The sequence below is a fragment of the Abramis brama genome (genome assembly GCF_963993115.1).
Source record: "Abramis brama genome assembly, chromosome: 10".
Classification (NCBI taxonomy): domain Eukaryota; kingdom Metazoa; phylum Chordata; class Actinopteri; order Cypriniformes; family Leuciscidae; genus Abramis; species Abramis brama.
Genome location: NC_139972.1, coordinates 31,438,485 through 31,460,645, shown reverse-complemented (window position 1 = coordinate 31,460,645; position 22,161 = coordinate 31,438,485). Strand labels below are relative to the sequence as shown.

The 22,161-nt window shown below is 38.1% G+C and overlaps 1 protein-coding gene across 1 annotated transcript in view; it reads right to left on the bottom strand.

The window, feature by feature from the left end:
- Nucleotides 1-22,161, bottom strand: part of fat3a (FAT atypical cadherin 3a) — a 162,668-nt gene that overhangs the window by 83,414 nt on the left and 57,093 nt on the right. Inside the window, exon 2 of the mRNA XM_084127010.1 lies at nt 5,689-9,028. Within this exon, the coding sequence (XP_083983136.1) occupies nt 5,689-9,010 (3,322 nt within the window). The 5' untranslated portion in view covers nt 9,011-9,028. The remainder of the gene's footprint in view (nt 1-5,688; nt 9,029-22,161) is intronic.

Below are 22,161 nucleotides of genomic sequence, written 5' to 3'. Positions count from 1 at the left end.
GATTGGGTTCATCTTCGCATCATCGTGACAAGGCCTCAACCTTTTTTTTTTTTTTTTGCATTTGTCATTATTTAAATATGTGTTTTATATTATAACATTATTTTATATTGTGACGTGAGAAAACTCAAGACTAATCAAGGTATTTCAGGGAGTTCAGAAACAGTGTTTGCTGATATAGAGAATAACTCGCTTTGTGCAGCAACATTACACACTACGGGAAGTTAAAAAATAATAAAAAAAAAGACTAATAGGTCCTCTTTAAAAAGGAGATTGCATTTTTTTAATCAAAAAAGATTAATGTAAGATTCATTAGCACTGCTTGACTAATAAGTACATTACTGTAAATTGTAAGTGCATTTTGTACAAAATGAGGATGTGATTTGAAATTACAGTAGTTTCTGAAATCAACAGCGTGTTATAGTCTGAAGAGTTGCTGTTTAAGTTTTTTTTTAATGAAATAGCACTGAGGGAAAAAAAAAAAACCCTGACAGATATCACTGAATAAGGTGTCTTGAAATATCACACTTGTCTCTGTGACAGTCCTAGGCTCTGTAAAGTGACAAAAACAATTAAATATGTCATTGTGAGCTTTGCTCAGATTCTTTGTCTAGCCAATAGGAAGACAATAATGAGCTAGTTCTCACATGGCAGCCCATATATGGAAAGCCGGAAAGTTTGTCGTGTGAAAACTATATTTTGCTACTGTTACTGAGTACAATTTTGACAAATGTGAGATTTTTACATCATGCAATTATGGAAAAGTGGCGTGTCTAACTGAGCGGCCATGTCTGCTTGAAGTTTTAGAATTTAGGAAGTTTCACTGGTAGCACATTTAAAGGTATAGAGTTCAGAGAAAAGCCAGAGTATCATAACAATGGCGATATGGGGAAAAAAATACAGGGATTTTCAATGATTGTGGTGATTTTGTTGGAGAGTGCATCTGCATATAAAATAAGTATTAATAATATAAAATAAGCTGAAAAAAATACTTTTACTTGAGTTTGAATCATCCTTTTAGGAAAAATGTGGGTGTTCACAATTTGGTATATGCTTTACAAAACACAACTCAAACCTCCTTCAGTAATAATAAGGTGTACAGAGTTAAAAAAATAATAATAAATGGATTGCAATAATTCTATTGTAATTGTGTATTCAATTAAATAATATAAATAATTGTATTTTATCATACGCTGTAAAATTACAATAATAACCTTTATGTCTATGTTTATGTCTTAATGTAATATTTTAAAACGTTAAATCGTCACATTTTTATTTTGTTGGTTGGCAGGCAAAATATATGCGTTGTGTGTTTCAGTGTGAACCTCGGCCCAGTGTTCATTTACATGCGAGCGGCTCATGATACAGCGTTTTTCAGCGTCTCAGGGCGGATCGATTCACAGGAAATGAACCAAGCCAAAAAACACAGGTAGAGATCCATCCGTGTTAGGTATAGATTCGGGTCGTTAAAGACACGAATAAGTAATCATTTTTGGAGAAACATTCATGCATTTAAGAGTTAAAGAATGCGTTTCCCAGAAATCCTGTAGAATTTAAAGGGATAGTTCACCCAAAAATGAAAATTAGCCCATGATTTACTCACCCTAAAGCCATCCTAGGTGTATATGACTAGGACCTAGGTGTATACACTTTCATTTTTGGGAGAACTATCCCTTTAACCAATCAGTTGACAACTTTGAAACTCCCAAAGTATTTCCCATTTTGTATGCCTTATCCATCAGACGTCCAGCCAAAAGGTCCGTAGGCTGCGACTAAGTCTGGTGAAAGTGGTTCTTATCATCGCTTCCAATACCTTTAAAATAAAAAAGTTTGCAATCAATTCGGTCTAATATGTGACATTTATGACATCTGAATGGATATAAAAATAAAAAAATGTAAAAAAAATTGATTAGGGTTGGTTAGATCCATCAAAAACTGTTTGAATCATGAAAAATAGCTGTTAAATACTAAAGGAGTGGAGGGGCTGAATCAACAAGAGGACCTTGGTGATGTCATCTGCAAAGAAAAGTCATTTCAGCACATTTTTCACTGACGAATCATGCACAGGAACCTGCCTTAAGAGAGCAAACGGAGTCAAGTTTTGATTTAACGGGATTACGAGTTGTAAATAACGAAGACTATTCCCTTAATTACACACCTGAAGTACAACACCAGCAGTCTAATAGTAAAGGATCCGAGTGTCTAAGCGTAAGCCGGGGCTCTTTCAGCGCTGCGCGAAGCACTTAACCCCAGGAAGCTCTGCAGGGACCGTCAGTGCAATTAGTGCACTGTAAGTCCCAGTAGATGAAAAACGTCTGCTCAGCGGCGGCTGTAATGAGCATGGGCTTCTTTCACACTTTGTGTTTGACATGTTTGATGCAGCCTTGAATCGATGTTTGTGCTGTGCAAACAATAGAAGCTTCCAAGCTCAAATGAGAGACTTGGCTATAAGTGCACAGAAAATCCTTCAGCTATAGCGTGCGTGTTTGTCGGAACATGCCTTATGGTTCCAGACTGAGTCTCCTTATGTATGTGTTCAGGGGAAAATTGCTTTCCAAGTCGTGATTGCATGTACAAAGACACGTGTGAAGTGTTTCCTTTCAATTTGTGTGTGTGTGCGCGCGTGCTCTTTAAGCTGTAATTGCGTCTGTAGAGTTGCTCTCCATCCCCGGGTGATTTATGGCTGATGCCAGCACAGAGCTAACAAGGGCAATAAATTCCCCTACTTGCTAGTGCTACTGCAAAATGTGTGTGCTTGAGTGTGTGTGTGTGTGCACACATTTACAAACATTCATGTCGTGTCATGCGGAGTACAACATGCAAACTGCCTTTTTGTGTTCTTGCACTTCTCGCTGAGTCTCTGTCCTGTCCTCATTCTCTCCATCAAATCTACACAGACACACAGCTGTATGCAAACAGTCGGATAGACTCTTCATTGAAATAGTGACAGGTCAGTGACACAGAGTGCATGACCTTTGACAATGGTTCCCTAACCTTTGACCCCTTTGAGTGTCTACCCTTGGCCAGTTCGTGTGCGAGGATGCAATTGGATAAAACTTGTATTTTTCTGTGCGTATATGAGAGGGAGAAACGGTGGAAGAAGAAAAGGTGAAGAGAAAAACAAAGAGGTATGTTTTGATCATTTATGGTTGCAACCATAGGAACAGGCTATCAGGGATCATGTAATACCTGCAGTACCAAACAGAATTGGAAAAATAAAAACTGTGCATCAAACAGTGTTTCAAACAGGTTATAAATTGTGCATTTATTTTAATCTCATGCCTCATAGAAGCTTTTCTGCACTGAAAAATGCTGGTCTCAAGAGTGCTTATTTAGATGACCTGCTGCATTAATTAAAGCGCATGAAATATGACTGCACCAACTAATAAAGAAAATATATATAAAAGGTATTAAATATTCAAAACCTTTAGAAAAATATCAATACACATTTGTTAGCCACTGTTGGAATGTTCAGTGCTGCTAAATCAAAACAAAAAAAAAATGCTGAGTTTTTTTTTGCCAAAAAACGAGCCTTACACCTCAAAATCACAACTTAAAATGACACCTGAAATATCTACACTGCAGCCTTCACAAAAAATAAAATAAAAGACAGGTGTGATATCCTCAAAGACTCAAAGTCGACTCATGACAGACACTGATCCACCTGCTGCCAGGACACAAATCTCACAAAAAACATGTTTTTAAACCACTCTTACCACAGTACTAAAGTAGAGAGCTGGAGATACTTTGCTTTGTTGCTGACAGTGAGTTGTAGCAGGGTTTAAAAAGTAGAAGGTGACTGTTCTGCACCATTGTGTGTGAATCATGCCCTTTAAAGGCCATGGTGAACCCTCTCGTTTCAGTCTTAAAAGAAATGGACAGGTATTCATGGCTTTGCTTCCATTTTCTTATTCCCTCATCCCAAGGAGAGGTGAAAAGACCGCGGGAGATCTGAGGGTCGTTTTGAAACCTCTAGATCATTTTCAGGCAGCTTGCGGGTGAGTAGACACACAAACACACACACACACACAATTCTGGCCTCTGAACCCCAAACTCTTTATCCAATCTCTTTTTTTTTCCCCTCTGTCTCTCTGAAGTCTCATCGACCTCATCTGCACATACACTTTTTTTTTTTTAACTATGAAGTTATAAACATACACACTCTTATCAAACCCCTGCTGGAAAAATCCAGCTTAGGCATGGTTTCTTGCTATTTATTAGCTGGTGCAAAATGGTAAACAATCTTGGACCAGGAACATAACAGTTTATTGTGGTTAAGCTGGCTTTTGGAACCTGGTGGCTAATCAACCAGCTTGCTTGTACTAGCTAATGATCAGCTTGGATCTATCAGAAACAAGCTTTCGAAACACAGCTACCAGCTTAAAGCTGGATTTTCCAACAGGAACGCTTCTTTTATCCCGCACACTTCATTTTCACAGTTTATTGTACCTCTGCCACCTTACAGGCTAACGGATATCACATACACTATTATGCATTATCATCTTGCCTTGTGGATTTATTGGTCTCCTAGACTTAAAAAAAATGTGAGAGGTGATTGCCTGTGCAAAACTAGCGTGTTATGGTTGAATGCCAGAATGTTGCTATGTGATTGCCAAAGTGTTTTGATTGTTTTTTAATATGTTGCTATGCGGTTGCCAGGCAGTTTATAGGAAGTTTTATAATGGTTTGAGTCAAAAGATCAAACTCATCTCTTATTTTGTAAGCCATTGATAAAGCATAGGTGCTTCCGACTATGTAAAGTCGACTATGATTTTTTTTTGTGCCAATTTTATCATTAAATACTTATTGTTAGGAATTTGTTCAAATCCCTAGCCCTAAGTATAAATAATAGTGATGCTTGCCTTAAGAAGCAACACTAATAAAACCCCAGATGCTATCGGTTTAGCTGACGGAAAACGCACTGTCTAGGGGAAAGAGAGAATGACAGAGTGAGAGAAAAGGGGAGAAGGAAAAAATTGAAGGTTAAAGCTAAGTGTTTGGGTCAGACAGAATGACATGACAACTGCAATAAATGTAAATAAAAGAGCTTTGTGTGGTAATTCAGTCCACTCGATGGAGGCACAACACATAAATCAACCTCACACACACACACACACACACACGTTTCAAACCCGTACACACATATTTCTTTATGCGGAAATCATTATTCACTGATACACACACGTATATGTACCCACTTTGTCTTACATAAAAACTGGACAAAAACAAATGACACTATCAAAACAGTGCACATTAACTGAATGCAGTGTATGAAACATTAACCCTAACACAATCAAAATTTCCATCATACTTCAATTTTTCCCCCTCCATCTCAACTGTCAAAACTCGACCTAAATAAAATGTAGGCCAATGCAGTGTTTAACTGGCCTGAGGTGACAGATAAACCACTAAAGCCTGTTCACTCTCCATTTGTGTCCCAGGAAGTCACCATGAGTGGCATATATCTCAGTTTTTCCCTACCATATTAGCGCTATTCAATTTCCAGTGATTACACCAGGCAAAGTTGGCTAGTTAAATCAATACATTAATTTGACTCTGAAAAAAAAAAACCCTCAGCTAACTGTACAAGGAATCCACAATGTATTTAACAAAATTGGCAGCACTTTTGAGCGTTGAATGAAATTAAACAGATGTAAACCAACAAAAATGTAAAATGTAATCAACACATACCTGTTTCTTCATCAATGGTGAATCTTCCAAGACCACTGCCGTCACGAATGGAATACTGCACCTCGCCGTCCCTTCCTGTGTCGTCATCCCGTGCAGAGACCTGGAGCACAGAAGTCCCTATTCGAACGCTTTCTTTTACTGATCCATTCATGGCGAAATTTGAGAAATATGGTGGATACAGGTTTTCGTTGACATCCACAACCTCCAGTTCAACAAAGCTAACCGACAGGAGCGAAACAGGTCGGCCTTTGTCCTTTGCTCGAACTGTTAGGTTGAAGAACTGCTGAGTTTCGTAATCCAGCTCCTTGGTAAGACGAACGGCACCGCTAGTCTTGTCGACCTCAAAACGGCCATCATAGTCATTAGCGAGTGAGTATCGCACCTGCCCTCCAAGTCCAAGGTCAGGGTCTTGTGTGTCCAACCAGGCAATGACGGTGCCCACTGGAAGGTCTTCTAGGGCACGGGCACTGACGACACTTGGGATAAAGGCAGGTGGACAATCATTAACATCCTCAAGTGATATTTTAAGTGTTGCTACAGAAAACTGTTGGGCTGCTCGCTCTGCTCGATCTCGTGCTTCCACTTTTAATATGAAGAAGGGAACTAACTCTCGGTCCAGCTGACCTGCAACATACACAATCCCACTGGAGCTGTTAATGCCAAACTGTGATGTGCTGGTGAGTAGAGAATACTGGATCTCCCCATTGAGACCTTGATCTTTGTCAGTAGCTTCCACTTGAATTACTTCGGTACCAATAGGAGTGTTTTCGGGAATGCGGGCTTGGTACTCACCATCTTGAAGAAATTGAGGTGCATTGTCATTTGCGTCTGCTATGTAAACTGTAAGAAGCCGCCAGGTGGATTTTTGCGGTTGGCCTAAATCGTACAGTGTGATGTTTAGAAGGTAGCGGTCAATCTTTTCACGGTCAAGAGGAAGGAAGATTCTTATTATACCATTCAGAATTCCAATAGTAAAACAACTGTCTGTGTTGCCATCAGCTATGGCGTATAAGAGTTGTCCATTGAACCCAGTATCACCATCAAAGGCTTTTACCTGAAACACACTCATGCCAACTTCTACATCCTCACGCACAGTGATGTCCGTTGGGAAGGATTTGTCGAATTGAGGTGATTGACGGTTTACAGAGAACAGGTCAATAAAGCCTTCTTCTATTTTGGGTTTACTGCTAGCTTTGGATTTCTTCAGAAGTTTCTCAGCTAGTCGTTGGGCTACTCTTGTTTCAGTACAACTAAAGCTCTTGGGCGGTGTCTTCCCCTGCACTACTGATATGTTTACAAACATAGGATCAGAGAAGTGTTCCCCATCTGTGGCAGTAATTTTTATATTGAATGAGTTTTTGGGTGCCACAGTGTTGAGTGAGTGGTGTAAGGTCATGACACCAGAATCAGGGTTTAAGTCAAAGTACCCTCGCTCATTCCCTGAGAGAATCTTGTATTTGACTAGCTCTAGCTCATCAATGTCTATGGCAGACATTGTGGTGATGACCTCACCTACCGGAAGGTCTCGAGAGATTACGCCAACACAGGCCACTTTCTCAAATAGTGGTTTGTTATCATTAACATTCTCTAGGTGCACAGTGACGTTGACTTCACTTTCACGCCTATATGGGGAACCCCAGTCAGAAGCACGAATCACAAAACTAAAACTCTCTAGAGATGATTCAAAGTCCAGCTCCTGTGTTGTCGTGACTGCTCCGGTGAACTGCTGCACACTAAATGGTAATGGTGTCAAACTAGCCATGCTGTATGTAATGTACCCGTTTTCCCCATGGTCACCATCAGAAGCAGTCACCACAACAACAGTAGTGCCTACTGCAACACTTTCATTGACAAATACCTCATAAGACTGTTGAGCAAATAAAGGTGCATTATCATTGGCATCCTCAAGAATGACTCTAACCTTGACCCTAAGGTCACTGTCTACTTCTAAGACCTCTAGCTCAAATACTTCCTGTGTGAGTTGGGTGAGCCAACGTGCCGTGCTAATGACACCTGTCATGGTGTTGATACTGAAGAACCCAGAATCAGCAGATGGGGTCAGGATGTACTCCGCATCATCTGGCTCTGGCTGGAGTTTCACAGCCTCCACAACAGTTCCAGGAGGGGCAACTTCACTCAAAAGAACCTCATATTCATTCTTCTGAAATATGGCTTCTGCCGGGGCTGGTCGTGACAGTCGTAAGTGCACCATGTGCACTGCAGAGAACTTTTGAGGTGTTCCACGGTCGCGAGCCTGCAAGCTGAGGTTTAGTCCAAATGGATAGCTGTCCCAGTTGATTTGCTCTGTTGCACGAAGGACAAACTCATTAGATCCTGTCTGACTAACTTCCTCATCCACCATTTCTTTACTTGGTACCTCTGTCCTTTCAATGCTGAAGAGCTCAAGAAGATCCCCAGCCACAATGCTCACTGTCTCAATCTCTCCATTTACCCCTTCGTCGAGATCCTCTATGGTGATCACAGCTACGACAGGGGACTTCTCGGTCCATACAGGTGATAATGTAACAACGCTCAGTGTGGGCACATGCTCATTAATCCGTTCTACATGAACAAAAAGTTTGGCTGTACTGCTTACACCATTATTCCCATAGAGCTTCATTCCCCGGTCCACAGCCTGGATCTCAAGATCATAGCGGCTTTGAGTGTCAACATCCAGCTTCCCACTGAGAGAAACAACTCCGCTAGTCGGATGCACAGCAAACAGCTCCATTCGCTCCTTGAAAAAGTAATAGAACTCTCCATTCGATCCTATGTCTGCATCCGTGGCAGTGACCTGAGCTATGCTGGTGCGTAGGGGTGTGCTTTCTGCAATGGTAACCGAATACGTGGTAGGGGAGAAAAGTGGTCGAAGGTCATTCATATCCAACACCTGCACACTAACTTTAGTCCAGGCCTCTAGTGTATCCCCCTTAATGGAAGCTTTCACTGTCAACAAGTAGTTGTCCTGAACTTCACGGTTCAAGATGGCAGCATTCCCCCCTTTGGTTCGTATCCGCAGAAAGCAGAAATCCCCCAGAGTGTACTCCTCGGCCTTGAAGAATCCTTCCTCGTCCCCAGAGGTGATGCGGTACCTCACCTCCCAGGAGTGATACTGGAGAGGGACGCCCATGCGCACCTTGCTGGTGGCGTAGGTGCGGGCGGCTGAGTTCTCGTAGACCGATGCATGGTACAGTGGTAGAGTAAACTGTAGGCGGGACCTTTCACCTTGGCAGTGGCCTAGAGGCAGAGAGAAGAACAGCAAGAGGGCCAATTGTAGGAGAATGGCCCATATGCCTGCCCAAAGGGCCATGCTCACTGCCATCCCATCACCAAACCCATCCTGGAGACAGAGAAAAAAGAGAAAAAATGCATTAGGCAGAGCAAATGACATGACAGCACACAACCTGACCTTTCATATCTAAAGCTCAGAGGTCACTAGGGATCAGTCAAAAAGATCCAACACAAGCAAAGGAAGTTGTGTACCATAGAAGGGCTGGTGCAACCGCAAACCGAATGACATCACTACCCAGGTCTCAAAATGGACACTGACACACAATTATATACTACAGAAAAACCAGGAGGATGCAATTCAGGAAAATTCACTTACACACACTACACAGAAGAAGGAAAAAAAACAGCAGGAGAATGCAAGTCAGGAACAAAATAATTATAGAGAACGAAAAATCAAAAATACAACCCGTCACACACACACACACACACATTCATTATATGACATGGTTTTAAAAAAGCTCTTGAGAAAGGACAAAATGTTGTGGATTCAGCAATATACTGGGTATGATAAAGTGCTGCTGGAGAGGAAGTCTGTGTGTGTGGGTTTACTTAGCTATACTTATCTTACAAAATAGTCCCAAGAAGTTAGCTGAATCTGAAAGCCTTTGGGGACCTAAATTAGAAAAATGATTCATAAATTTTTTTTGAATTCTAAAAAGTTTTTGTTTAGGGTAAGCAAGTTATAATTAGCTTAATAAAATACCAAAACAATAGCAGTCTAAGGTACGTTATCAATTTGTATTGTTTGTGAGTTTATGTTTGCAAGTGGTAAGGCCTTTTGCATGCGTATATATATATATATATATATGTGTGTGTGTGTGTGTGTGTGTGTGTGTGTGTGTGTGTGTGTGTGTGTGTGTTGGTATGTACGTCAACTCTTGTTTTAGACACTAATTGTTTTGTGTGTGTGCCCTGCGGGACAGTTAGGATGTGTTCCAGTCCACAAAAGTGCAACACTGACCTTACCATGCACACACACACACACACACACACACACACACAGTGTCCAACGTTTGCCCACACAAAAACACACATGCATACACAAAATATACACACAAAGAATGAGTGGTCAGCTTGTTGCTGTGGTCAGCCCACACATGACTCAGCACACACACACACACACACACACCCCTTTCCACCTCTAATGATATCCTACAGCACACTTACCAACTCAGTCCCACAAATTGGAAAAGACACACACACACACACACACTACTCAAAATGCAGAGATCAGCTTATTTTATTTCTCTCGGTTCTTACTGTGTCACATTCTTTTTCTCTCTCTTTGTGTCCACATACACTGACAGACAGGCTGTCAGATGAAAACCAGCAGGCATTTTGGAGCAGTCAAGGTTCAGTACGCAAACAGTATCTTGTCTCCCCTAAAGCCTTGTTTAGACTGACCAAATCTCAGGTTCAGCTGGCCGGAGACTTTACACAACAAAATAAAAATGCATATCATAAGCCCAAGCCCAACACAAACACGGCAGTGCATACTGTACACTTAAACACTATCACAAAAAAACAAAAAAAAGATATTCAAAAACATTTTCTGAATGTTCAGTTTTGGTTATTGGTATGTTAAAATGTCTTGTTTGACTACTGTACAGCAACTTCAAATAAAAAAACTCCTTTATATAGGGTAAAATGTCAACATTTTTTTAAATACTCATTGAACAATTAGAACTGGAACTATAAACAATTGGAACAATTTGGAACAATTGGAACAATTATTTTTAGTAGTAGTATGAGAACTTCAATATGAGCCTGCAATCACTTTCAAACAATGTGGCTTTAAAAACTATTTCAAATAACACTGAGAATGTTTATCAAATATTAATAACATTTTTAGAATTTCCATTAACAATATGTGAAACATTTCACAATCTTTATGTAACATTAGCCACATTTTTAGAATTTCATGAATGTGAGCCTAGCATATCTGAAAACAATCAAATAATGATCTTGAAATCAAATAAAATACAGCTTAATATAAACATTTACTTTGATCATTTGTTAAACAATAATTATAATAATTATTAATTATAAAAATATAATAATTATTATATAACTATACAAAATGTACAATACCTTTTTAAGCAGTAACAATGTTTAACTAAATTTTTCACATAACATTGTGAGAACTTTAATCAAACACTAAAAACATCATTAGAACTTTCATTATCAACATTTGAAAAATGACACAATCTTTATGCAACATAGGCCAAGATTTTTAGAATGTTCCTACGATTAGGTGGGGAAAAAAACATTGGCAAATGTTCAGTCAGTAGAGGTTATTGATCATACAGGATCCCACAGCGGTAAATAGTACGTACTGTACACACACACACACACACACACACATTAACTACAGAAAACACCACACATTATCAATAAAAGGCCATTATCCACATAAGCACAAAACATTATCAATACATAAAGCCATTATGACAAGCCATTGTCAATACAATTGCACACTAAAATAACTACATGACACATATTTCATGCAGTCACGCAAACATAACCAAAACTTGTACTGCAAAATGAACTTGGGATCCATATATATATAATATCATTCACGTATGACAAATACGTACTCTAAAGTAAAACTGCATTGAAAAGGTCACGCTTTTTGTTTTCTTTTCTAATGTGAAATATTTGTAAGCGTGTTTATCTGCTGATATTTTGTTATCTGTAAACTGCATTATAATCCATTCACTGACAGCTCTGTGTTTAAGAAAAGCCGCAGCGCTCCACTGCATCTGAATGCGTGTGCGTTACGTGACAACCAATCCAATATCCCGAGAAAGAGGAAGTGATGTAGAACAAAGCGCATTTCCATAACAGAGAGAATTCTAAATGACAAGTGTGTGTGATATGTTCTGATATCTATAGACCGTGCCCTGATCCTTTCACTTCAGTTCCGCGGTTAAGAAAAGTCAGACTGACGCATTCCTTCTAAATGCCTGTGTGTGTATTAGTGCTGTCACAATACCAACATTTCAGTATTTGATACCAATGCCAGAAAATGTTTTGTCATGGGAGAGATTTTGACCAATTAGAAATGACCTAGACAAATTACCATCTAATAGGTTGTTTGCTTGCATTATAAATGGCCAAATTAAACATTTAATTTTGTTTTAAAAAAAAGTTAGCTCATAAGCTAACCATATTAGCTTAGCATATTGACATTTTGAATAAATTACAATGTTTAAAGTGAGTTTTTTCATTCAAAACAATAAAAAAAAAAACTGTTTTGCTTAGCTAGAACCAGGCATCACAAAAACACATGTTTTTGAACAGGCAACACAAATTTCCACCTCTTGGCGTCCAAGAACACAGGATAGAGGGTATGTTTGGCACAGAGTACTTACTTACTAAAACCTTGTTTGTTATTTAAAGGGCTTAGTCAGTCAATGACTTCACAGACAGTGTTTCTGCATGAAGATACAGACTCTGGTTTCAGACAGGCCTCCAAGGCACCATAACGTCACGTTTAATGATCTAGAACAAATTCAAGTGAGCTTTAGACATAACCAAGTGAATATTTTATGACTATAATGCTTGTTTCTCGGTAGAAATGGAATCTGAAAAATGGACATTTAGAAATGTATTTACTGTCAACAACGCCATTAAACATTATTCTTCATTACATCAACTCACACTCTGAACAAACAGGATTCTGGGATATCATAGGCAGCAAAGGACTCATCTTTGCTGTTTTCAAAAATTGACCAGATGAGGCCATATTTATAAAAAATGTTAAACATTAAAGCTGATATTACTGGCAGATGGAGCTCAGTACTACAGATACTGCAGAAAGATATACAGTATATATATATCCCTAGTGCATTTAAGTGTTTTTGTGCTACCGTTTGTGTTTTTTATCTATGTATGACAACAAATCCAATATTCTGTCACATAGAGGATGGAGAACAAATGGCCATTTCCATAACAGAAGAGTTCTGATGAACTGTGAGTGTGTGTGTGGTTGTTTTGGTGTCATTAATTGGAGCGGGATCTTTATTGCTGCTGGCATTGGTTTCTATAAGTATCCTGTCAGTCTGAGCCAAAGACCTTCCAACACACACACGCACACACACACACACACACATTCCCGCTTAACACATGCTGCGGCTAAATGGACAGCGCTAACAAGCACAGTGTGTGTGTGTGTGTGTGTGTGTGTGTGTGTGTGAGGGGACGTTTGTGATTTGGTGGTCCCTCATGCAATCATGCAAGCTGCAGAAGCAGAGCAAAAGCCCTCAGAGAAAAAGTGAGCGAGAGAGAGAAGGACAGTAAGTTCAAAGCTACCAGTGAAGAGTGAATGTATTATGCATAAGAATAATACAAAGAAAGGCAGAACAAGTCTGTGTGAGAGAAAAGTTGTGTGATTCCCTCTTGTCCGGTCCGTTATTATGCATCACTGCGGTGTGCCGAGTTAAGCTATGCCATTTTATGTTGTGAAATGTGTTGCGTTCACTTCGATGGTCACCCTTATTATCACTTTCCCTGGCACTGACGATATTTTCCATGATTTATGACACAGCGCTTTCCTGCCATTTAAGGAGTTTTTTCCCCAGAAATCCGTGTTTTCACTGTTATAAGGTAGGGGGCGATATTACGCATCTTCTGAAATAGTGTCGAATCTTTGGATCTAAAAACAAGCGAAGAATATGATCTGCATAAACCAGGAGCGGAAGATTGTTTACGCACAAGTAAGCTAACACGATTATCAAACATTAAACAGCAACACAATGCCTAACGTTACCGAATGAACTGTCGAACCCACAAAGAGCTACAGGACTGTGAAGCTTTGGGGGTGTTGATGGACTTCATCATCCAGTGTATGTGTGTGAGAACGAGAGAGATCAAACATAAAGAAAAACATTTAGATTGTGTGCTCTTGGAAAAACTTTGAAACAGCCTCACATAAACCAATACTGAATACTGATATAGCTAAAAATGCCAATAAATCACGCCATAACATTAAAAAGCTCTTACGGTGATTCCACATTAGCAAAAACTGGCAGGTGAAAATGTCCATAGTCTACTTTCAATTGTGTAGAGATGTATGAAGCATAGATCACACAGAAGGCGCTTTCAAACTAAGCAGATTTGGTTGGTCAGCATGGATTCTGTCCACATTAAATCGCTGAACAATGGTAAATCTGACCATACCTTTATATGCTATTTTACCTCAATCTTTTTTTTTTTATACAGCACAATAAAACAATGGAGGCTGACCATTGTGCTGAACAACATACTAGTAACTACAACAGAAATTATGTCCTCTTCTTATATCAAATTGTCCACTACACTATATTTCGTAATATAGGCTACTCATAGATAATAAAGTTGGCAGTAAATCCCAAAAAAGTATTGGTTTCATCAAAAGAATGAATCCTGTTACCTAAATATACAGTCAGGTCCATAAATATTGGGACATCGACACAATTCTAATCTTTTTGGCTCTATACACCACCACAATGGATTTGAAATGAAACGAACAAGATGTGCTTTAACTGCAGACTTTCAGCTTTAATTTGAGGGTATTTACATCCAAATCAGGTGAACGGTGTAGGAATTACAAGAGTTTGTATATGTGCCTCCCACTTTTTAAGGGACCAAAAGTAATGGGACAGATTAACAAATCATAAATCAAACTTTCACTTTTTAATACTTGGTTGCAAATCCTTTGCAGTCAATTACAGCCTGAAGTCTGGAAGGCATAGACATCACCAGACGCTGGGTTTCATCCCTGGTGATGCTCTGCCAGGCCTCTACTGCAACGGTCTTCAGTTCCTGCTTGTTCTTGGGGCATTTTCCCTTCAGTTTTGTCTTCAGCAAGTGAAATGCATGCTCAATCGGATTCAGGTCAGGTGATTGACTTAGCCATTGTATAACATTCCACTTCTTCCCCTTAAAAAACTCTTTGGTTGCTTTCGCAGTATGCTTCGGGTCATTGTCCATCTGCACTGTGAAGCGCCGTCCAGTGAGTTCTGAAGCATTTGGCTGAATATGAGCAGATAATATTGCCCGAAACACTTCAGAATTCATCCTGCTGCTTTTGTCAGCAGTCACATCATCAATAAATACAAGAGAACCAGTTCCATTGGCAGCCATACATGCCCACGCCATGACACTACCACCACCATGCTTCACTGATGAGGTGGTATGCTTTGGATCATGAGCAGTTCCTTTCCTTCTCCACACTCTTCTCTTCCCATCACTCTGGTACAAGTTGATCTTCGTCTCATCTGTCCATAGGATGTTGTTCCAGAACTGTGAAGGCTTTTTTAGATGTTGTTTGGCAAACTCTAATCTGGCCTTCCTGTTTTTGAGGCTCACCAATGGTTTACATCTTGTGGTGAACCCTCTGTATTCACTCTGGTGAAGTCTTCTCTTGATTGTTGACTTTGACACACATACACCTACCTCCTGGAGAGTGTTCTTGATCTGGCCAACTGTTGTGAAGGGTGTTTTCTTCACCAGGGAAAGAATTCTTCGGTCATCCACCACAGTTGTTTTCCGTGGTCTTCCGGGTCTTTTGGTGTTGCTGAGCTCACCGGTGCGTTCTTTCTTTTTAAGAATGTTCCAAACAGTTGATTTGGCCACACCTAATGTTTTTGCTATCTCTCTGATGGGTTTGTTTTGTTTTTTCCGCCTAATGATGGCTTGCTTCACTGATAGTGACAGCTCTTTGGATCTCATATTGAGAGTTGACAGCAACAGATTCCAAATGTAAATATCACAATTGAAATGAACTCTGGACCTTTTATCTGCTCCTTGTAAATGGGATAATGAGGGAATAACACACACCTGGCCATGGAACAGCTGAGCAGCCAATTGTCCCATTACTTTTGGTCCCTTAAATAGTGGGAGGCACATATACAAACTGTTGTAATTCCTACACCGTTCACCTGATTTGGATGTAAATACCCTCAAATTAAAGCTGAAAGTCTGCAGTTAAAGCACATCTTGTTCGTTTCATTCCAAATCCATTGTGGTGGTGTATAGAGCCAAAAAGATTAGAATTGTGTTGATGTCCCAATATTTATGGACCTGACTGTATAACAATTAATCTATACTACTCCATGAAATACCATTAGTTTTCCAGTAAGCTATAACTGCAAAGTATAGGTATTTCTACAAATCACTAATTTGCTAATATCATTCAAGAATTGTGATTTGGTTTGATACTGAATGATTCACTCATATATTAAGCATTACGATGGCTTACAAGCAAGTTTCCCTCCTAACTGCAGAACAAGACTAGAAAATAGTTATGGATGCACGATATATCATTCATTTTTACCATTATCGGCCTAATAAGAAAATTTGGCCAAAATATTAAAGCCAATAAATAATGTTCATAATGAATTATTACCTTCAGCTGTGCACTGTTGTGATGGTTCTAAATTGCTTGAAATATGATTGGAATCCCTTCAAAAAAGGAAAAGTGCAACATTTGCAGCGCAAGTCTGTCATATAGGCTACATAAAATTATATTGAGAACATTATAATTGTGTATTCGGAACACAGCCTTTAATCGTGAGACTTTTGTTTTTATAATCAGGCTCTCAAAAATTATATAAATTCGGATTTAGGTTTATCGGCCAATATATATCGGTTATCGGCTTTCAAATATAAACAATTATCGGTATCGTCCAAAATGTGTGCATCCCTAGAAAATAGTAATGTCTCTATAGAAATGATCAATAATTTAAAATGACTGATTTTATTTATTCTGTCTACATCTTCTTTATGGCAGTGTTGTAGTTAACCAGATCATTTGAGTCAAGACCAGTCAAGACAGAGACCAGAAGAGTGTCGAGTCAAGACTAAGTCCACATGTTCCAGAGTCCATGAGACCAACACAATGAAAATACAGTCTTGGACTTGGCCTTGAGTGTTTGTCGAAGAGCATCTTTTTATGATCTTGGACTCTAGCGCATGTGAATTCGTTCTTAACTCAGACTTGATCTTCTTCTGGTGTTGGTTTTCACTCAAACTCAACCCTCTTCTGGTCTCAGTCTTAAAGTCCCCCTGTAGTCAGTATTTGTTTCCCTTAAAACTCATCTTTGATCACCAAAATTACACAATTACACAAGTTTTTTCCTTAAAAAAAAAAAATGTATGCCTTAAATTTAGCTTGAATGTAACTCTACACCTTTGCCTCATTTAGTATATGCGGTTCTATGAATATTTAAATTAGCCCCGCCTCCACTCACTCACACCAGCTCGTTGACGATCACTCGTTGATCTGATTGGTTACAAGGTTGTTTGTGACGTCAGAAACACCGGCGATTTCAAACCGCGTTTGAGACTGTCTTTGGTTCACTGCAGTTTTAAGGAGAAAATCCTCAGCAATGGTGTTGACTTATGAATTTACACATGGTTTGTCTTAATACATTGGATTGGATTGATATTGGATTGATTTTCAACACAGGGGGACTTTAACTTAAGACTTGAAAGAGCTGGTTTTGACGACAATGCATTGAGGTAAAGACTTCACACTAGAAACTACAAATTCCCAATGGATATGAAATCAACAACCTTCAAATGTGACCAACAATCTGCTCTGAAACTACTCAAGATTTTTTCCACATAAACTCCAGAATCATCACAACTTATCTACAAGATTCTCTTCAATTCAGTTTTCTTCAGGCCATCACTGAACCAATTTGCAAGTCTTGTAAAAAAAGGACCTGCTATCCGGTATCAAAACAATTAGCGGAGGAGTGACAAGTTAGTTGCAGGGTGTACAATGTTGCCTGTATGAATGAAATTATGTCACAACTCCTTCGCTCCAGCATGAATTAACTGCTATTCGAATGCATGAGTTTTACAACAGAGGAGCCATGCAAATGTTCCTTCACAAATGTTATCCATACCGCTTTATAAGTCAACTTCTTCTTTCACAACCTTTCTTTTTCTTTCTCTTGCTTTATAACTTGAGGTAAAAGTACTTTGAATAAGCCTATTTCCCAAGACTTTTCCTCAGTATTAGCTGCCTCAGCTTTATGTTCGAAATGTGTGTGTAAATAAAGCTAAATCAAATAACATCTGTAACAAACAGAGACCGTGCAAGAGATACAAGACTTTCGGAAATATAAAAATGAAACGATGTGCGATTCAGACAGCATGAAACTTTTTTGTGTTACAGTTTCCAAAACGAAATGGTTTCTGTCATCTGTATCTCTGCGTGAATAATAGGCACAGTGTGAACCGAACCCTGCTGACACCGAGGTGTGTGTGAACGCTCAAGGTTATATTAAACATCAATCATGAAGCATGCAGACACCACATTTCTGTGTTCTAGTCCAGCGGCTATGTGTGTCACAGGCACACCGCTCCTCCTTAGCATGTAAAGCAACCTCCGTCCTTTAACATTTTTGTGGCAACGTCGCCAATGTCGCCACTGACGAAAAAAAAAACATGTTTCAAATCAAAACACGTGCTCAAACACACAAGCCCAAAGAAAAAAAAGATTTCAGTGTACAAATCTGCACTTCACAAAAACATGAGTCCTTACTACTAGTATTTATTAATGAGAAGTATGAGGATTCGTAAATTAAATTTTTAAGATGCTAGTAAATATGGAAACGTAATGTAAGCCGTCAATATTTCAAATTGAGAAAACCTGCACTGATGAAATGAAACGCAGAGAAGTTTTCAAGCTCTGAAACTTAATGATATAGACTGACACAGATGCACTCTGGGAGTTGTTATGGATAGAAATGCGAAGTGCAGCTGGTACTGTATCATTGTTAGTGTTGAGTTACTCTATGCTGAAGTGCAGAGCGTAATGCTGACACCAGCTCTGTGATCGTTTCTAAAAGGAATAACTGTATTATAGAGCTTTTATTATAGAGCTTGTGTTTGGTCGTGTTTTGTTATTGTAGGCCAGTGATGATTGTGAATTTTGGCTAACGTCTAACTGTTATAGAAATAATTGTGAATAACAAATAACGGTTTTGTTCGTAACTTGTGAAAACATAATACACAGTCATTTAAGTCATTTATTCAAGTTTAACTTAGATTCTTAATAAAAGACTTTAAAATATTTTGAAAAATAAATAATAATAATAATAATAATAATAATAATAATAATAATAATAATAATAATAATAATAAAAAATCATAATTGAGAACATTTTTATTTTTGGTAAAATAAAAATCTTGGTCTGCATCCCAGTGACACTGGTAAAAAATAAAATAAAACACGATAAAATATAATATAATATTAAATAAAAAAATAAAACAACATAAGCAATAAAAAAATAAAAAATAAAATATATAATAAAATATATAATATCAAAAAAATAAGATAACCTATGCAATAATAAAGCCAAGCAATAAATATTAAAAAAAAACATAAATAAATAAATAAAGTAAAGTAAAATAAAGATTATGTTGAGTTGATCTCAGCTTTGTTGTGCTGGACTATGATGTGTTTGTGAACAGTGAGATTCTGTTGGATGTGATTAGATCTCGGTGTTGTTGTGAATAGAAATCTGAGATTCAGTCACAAAGACAGTCCTCTACACACACACACGCACACACACGCACACACATATGAACTGTGACACCATAAATCTCTCAGGTCTTACAAACCTGTACATCTTTCCTATCCAGGAGTCAGCAAGTCCTTACACACTACTGCGGCTTTCACCTGCGCAAAAACTTGAAACTCCAGCGTGCGGCTGGAATAACAATACGTTCACTATCACACACTCACACATATTAAACACACTTCAGACGACCTACTTCTCTCCTTTACAGCGCTGAGGCGATTGAGAGAGAGAGAGAGAACTGACAGAGAATCTTCCTTCTGACCAGAAATCCTCTGAGACGTGATCCTGAGGCGGTCAGGAGAGTTAGTTCATCATACACACACACACACACACACACACACACACACGCAGGGAAGGATAGCTCATATGCCGAACCCCCAGAGAGCATGTCAGCTCTGCTGTAATGGAAGAACAGAGAGCAAAAAGACAAAGATGAGGAAAAAAGAGCATAATATAAAAGACAGCGAGAGAGAGAGAGAGAGAGAGAGAGAGAGAGAGAGAGAGAGAGAGAGAGAGAGAGAGAGAGAGAGAGAGAGAGAGAGAGAGAGAGAGATCCTGAACAGCTGCCAGGAACCGTCCAAACCGTCCTTCACTGTCCCACCAACAGAGTGACCACAGAAAGTTGTGTTGTGCATTATTGTGTTGGTCTGTTTCCTATTCTACTAGAGAATGCATCACTATTGTGTTGTTCTATTGTATTATATCTATTATTATATCTTATCTTGTAGTTTTGTTATTGTTAAACTTGTATAAACTAACACAACTAAAATGAAAATTAGAAATGTTGCCTTGAACTAACATAAAATAAGTTAAAGTTCAAGTACTAAATCCAAGTTAAACATGAATATTATATTATATTTTAATAGTTTATACTTTTTTCATTTATTTTTGTTTTTATTATTACTTATGTTATTGCTTATATTTTCTTATTTTTCATATATAATATATTTTATTTTACTAGTTTATATTTTATTTAATTGAATTTGGTTTTTATTATTGCTCATTTTATTTTTATATATAGTCTAATTTTGTATATTTTATTTAATATTATTTTATTTTATTGTCATCAGTGTGAATGGAAAGTAGACCAAGACTAAAGATTACCAAAAAGAAAAATATATTTGACTATTTATTACTATTTATTACAGTATATTTATAGTATTTACTAGTATTTATCTATTATATATTTATTATACTATATATTTCACTATATATTTATTACTATATATTAAATGTGTAAATGTGCAATATTTATTATTATTATTATTATTATTATTATATTAAGCCTATGCCAAATATTTTAAAGCCTTTCCTTATGAATTTAAGTTCAACATGAATAAATGACTTCTTAATGATATGTGTATTATGATATAACTAAACAAAAATAAAAAATACTTACTAAAACTAATAAAAATGACAAAAGCACATAACATAGCAAAATGACTAAGACTTAATCTAACATTAACATAAAACCTGAAAATATAAAAATAAAAGGTATAAAATTCAAAATATTAAATACTGTATATAAATAATCCATGAAATTACACCATTATTGCATTGTGGTCTCTGTTGTGATGTGTTGTGTTGTTCTGAAAGAGTGGGATTGGAGTTTGAAGAAAAGAGTGAGAAGAGCACAGGGAACGAGGGAGCTAGTAAAGGAGGGGAGAAATGGTGTGATAAAAGAAAATGAGAGCACAGGAAGGATCAGAATGTGACAATGAAAAAAAAAGAGGGAGAGATGACCGAGAATGAGTGAAGGAAAAGGGGAACGAGAGCAGAGAAACCACAGAAGAGGGACCCAGAAAGAGAAAGCAGTACTATTTCTCTTAGCAGGAGCCGTATTTCTTTTTCATTTGCCCTGCTGTAAAGATACAGAGAGAGAGAGAGAGAGAGAGAGAGAGAGAGAGATGGAACCGTGTTTGACTGCATAAGCATGCACAAACTCTCACTGGAGGAATTCTCCTTTTGTGTTTTTAATTGTGGTCCACAGAGGCCTCATTGGCTGTTATCACGGCTCTGCTTATTGGCTGACAAAACACTGTTGTGGTTTGATTGGCCCCCTGAGAGACCCCGGCAACAGACCACGCCCACTTTCCGTTAGGAGCTTGTTATTATGCAGAATCTTCACGCTGTGAGATCAAAGTTGGCTTGCACATAAATTCCCAGGCAAATTTACCTTTCACACTGTGTTTGTGTGCAATATTTACATCTTATATGCATTTAATTAGCATTCGCCTTTCAGAGTGCTGCCTTAAAATCAAGGATTTGCGTCTGGAAATTTGCCTAAAATGTGTCTGCGTTATAATGAGGTTAAAAAAAAGCAGACTGTAATTTTCGTAATTAATAACTGCAAGCTGTTCTGTTCTTCTAGTTTCTCTCTACTTCTCCGTCAAATTATTCCACTCTATTTCTTAAAGAAAAATATGAATGTGGTATAAAAATCTTACAAAAACATATTTAATATACAGCAGGTGTGGAACATTTGTGCTGCTTGTAGATGAAGAAAATACAGTAATTAAGGATTGAAGTTGATTAATGTCACTAACCACTGCAGAGAGATTTTTTTAAACTATAAACCATATAGTAAAAAAAGGTTTGTCAA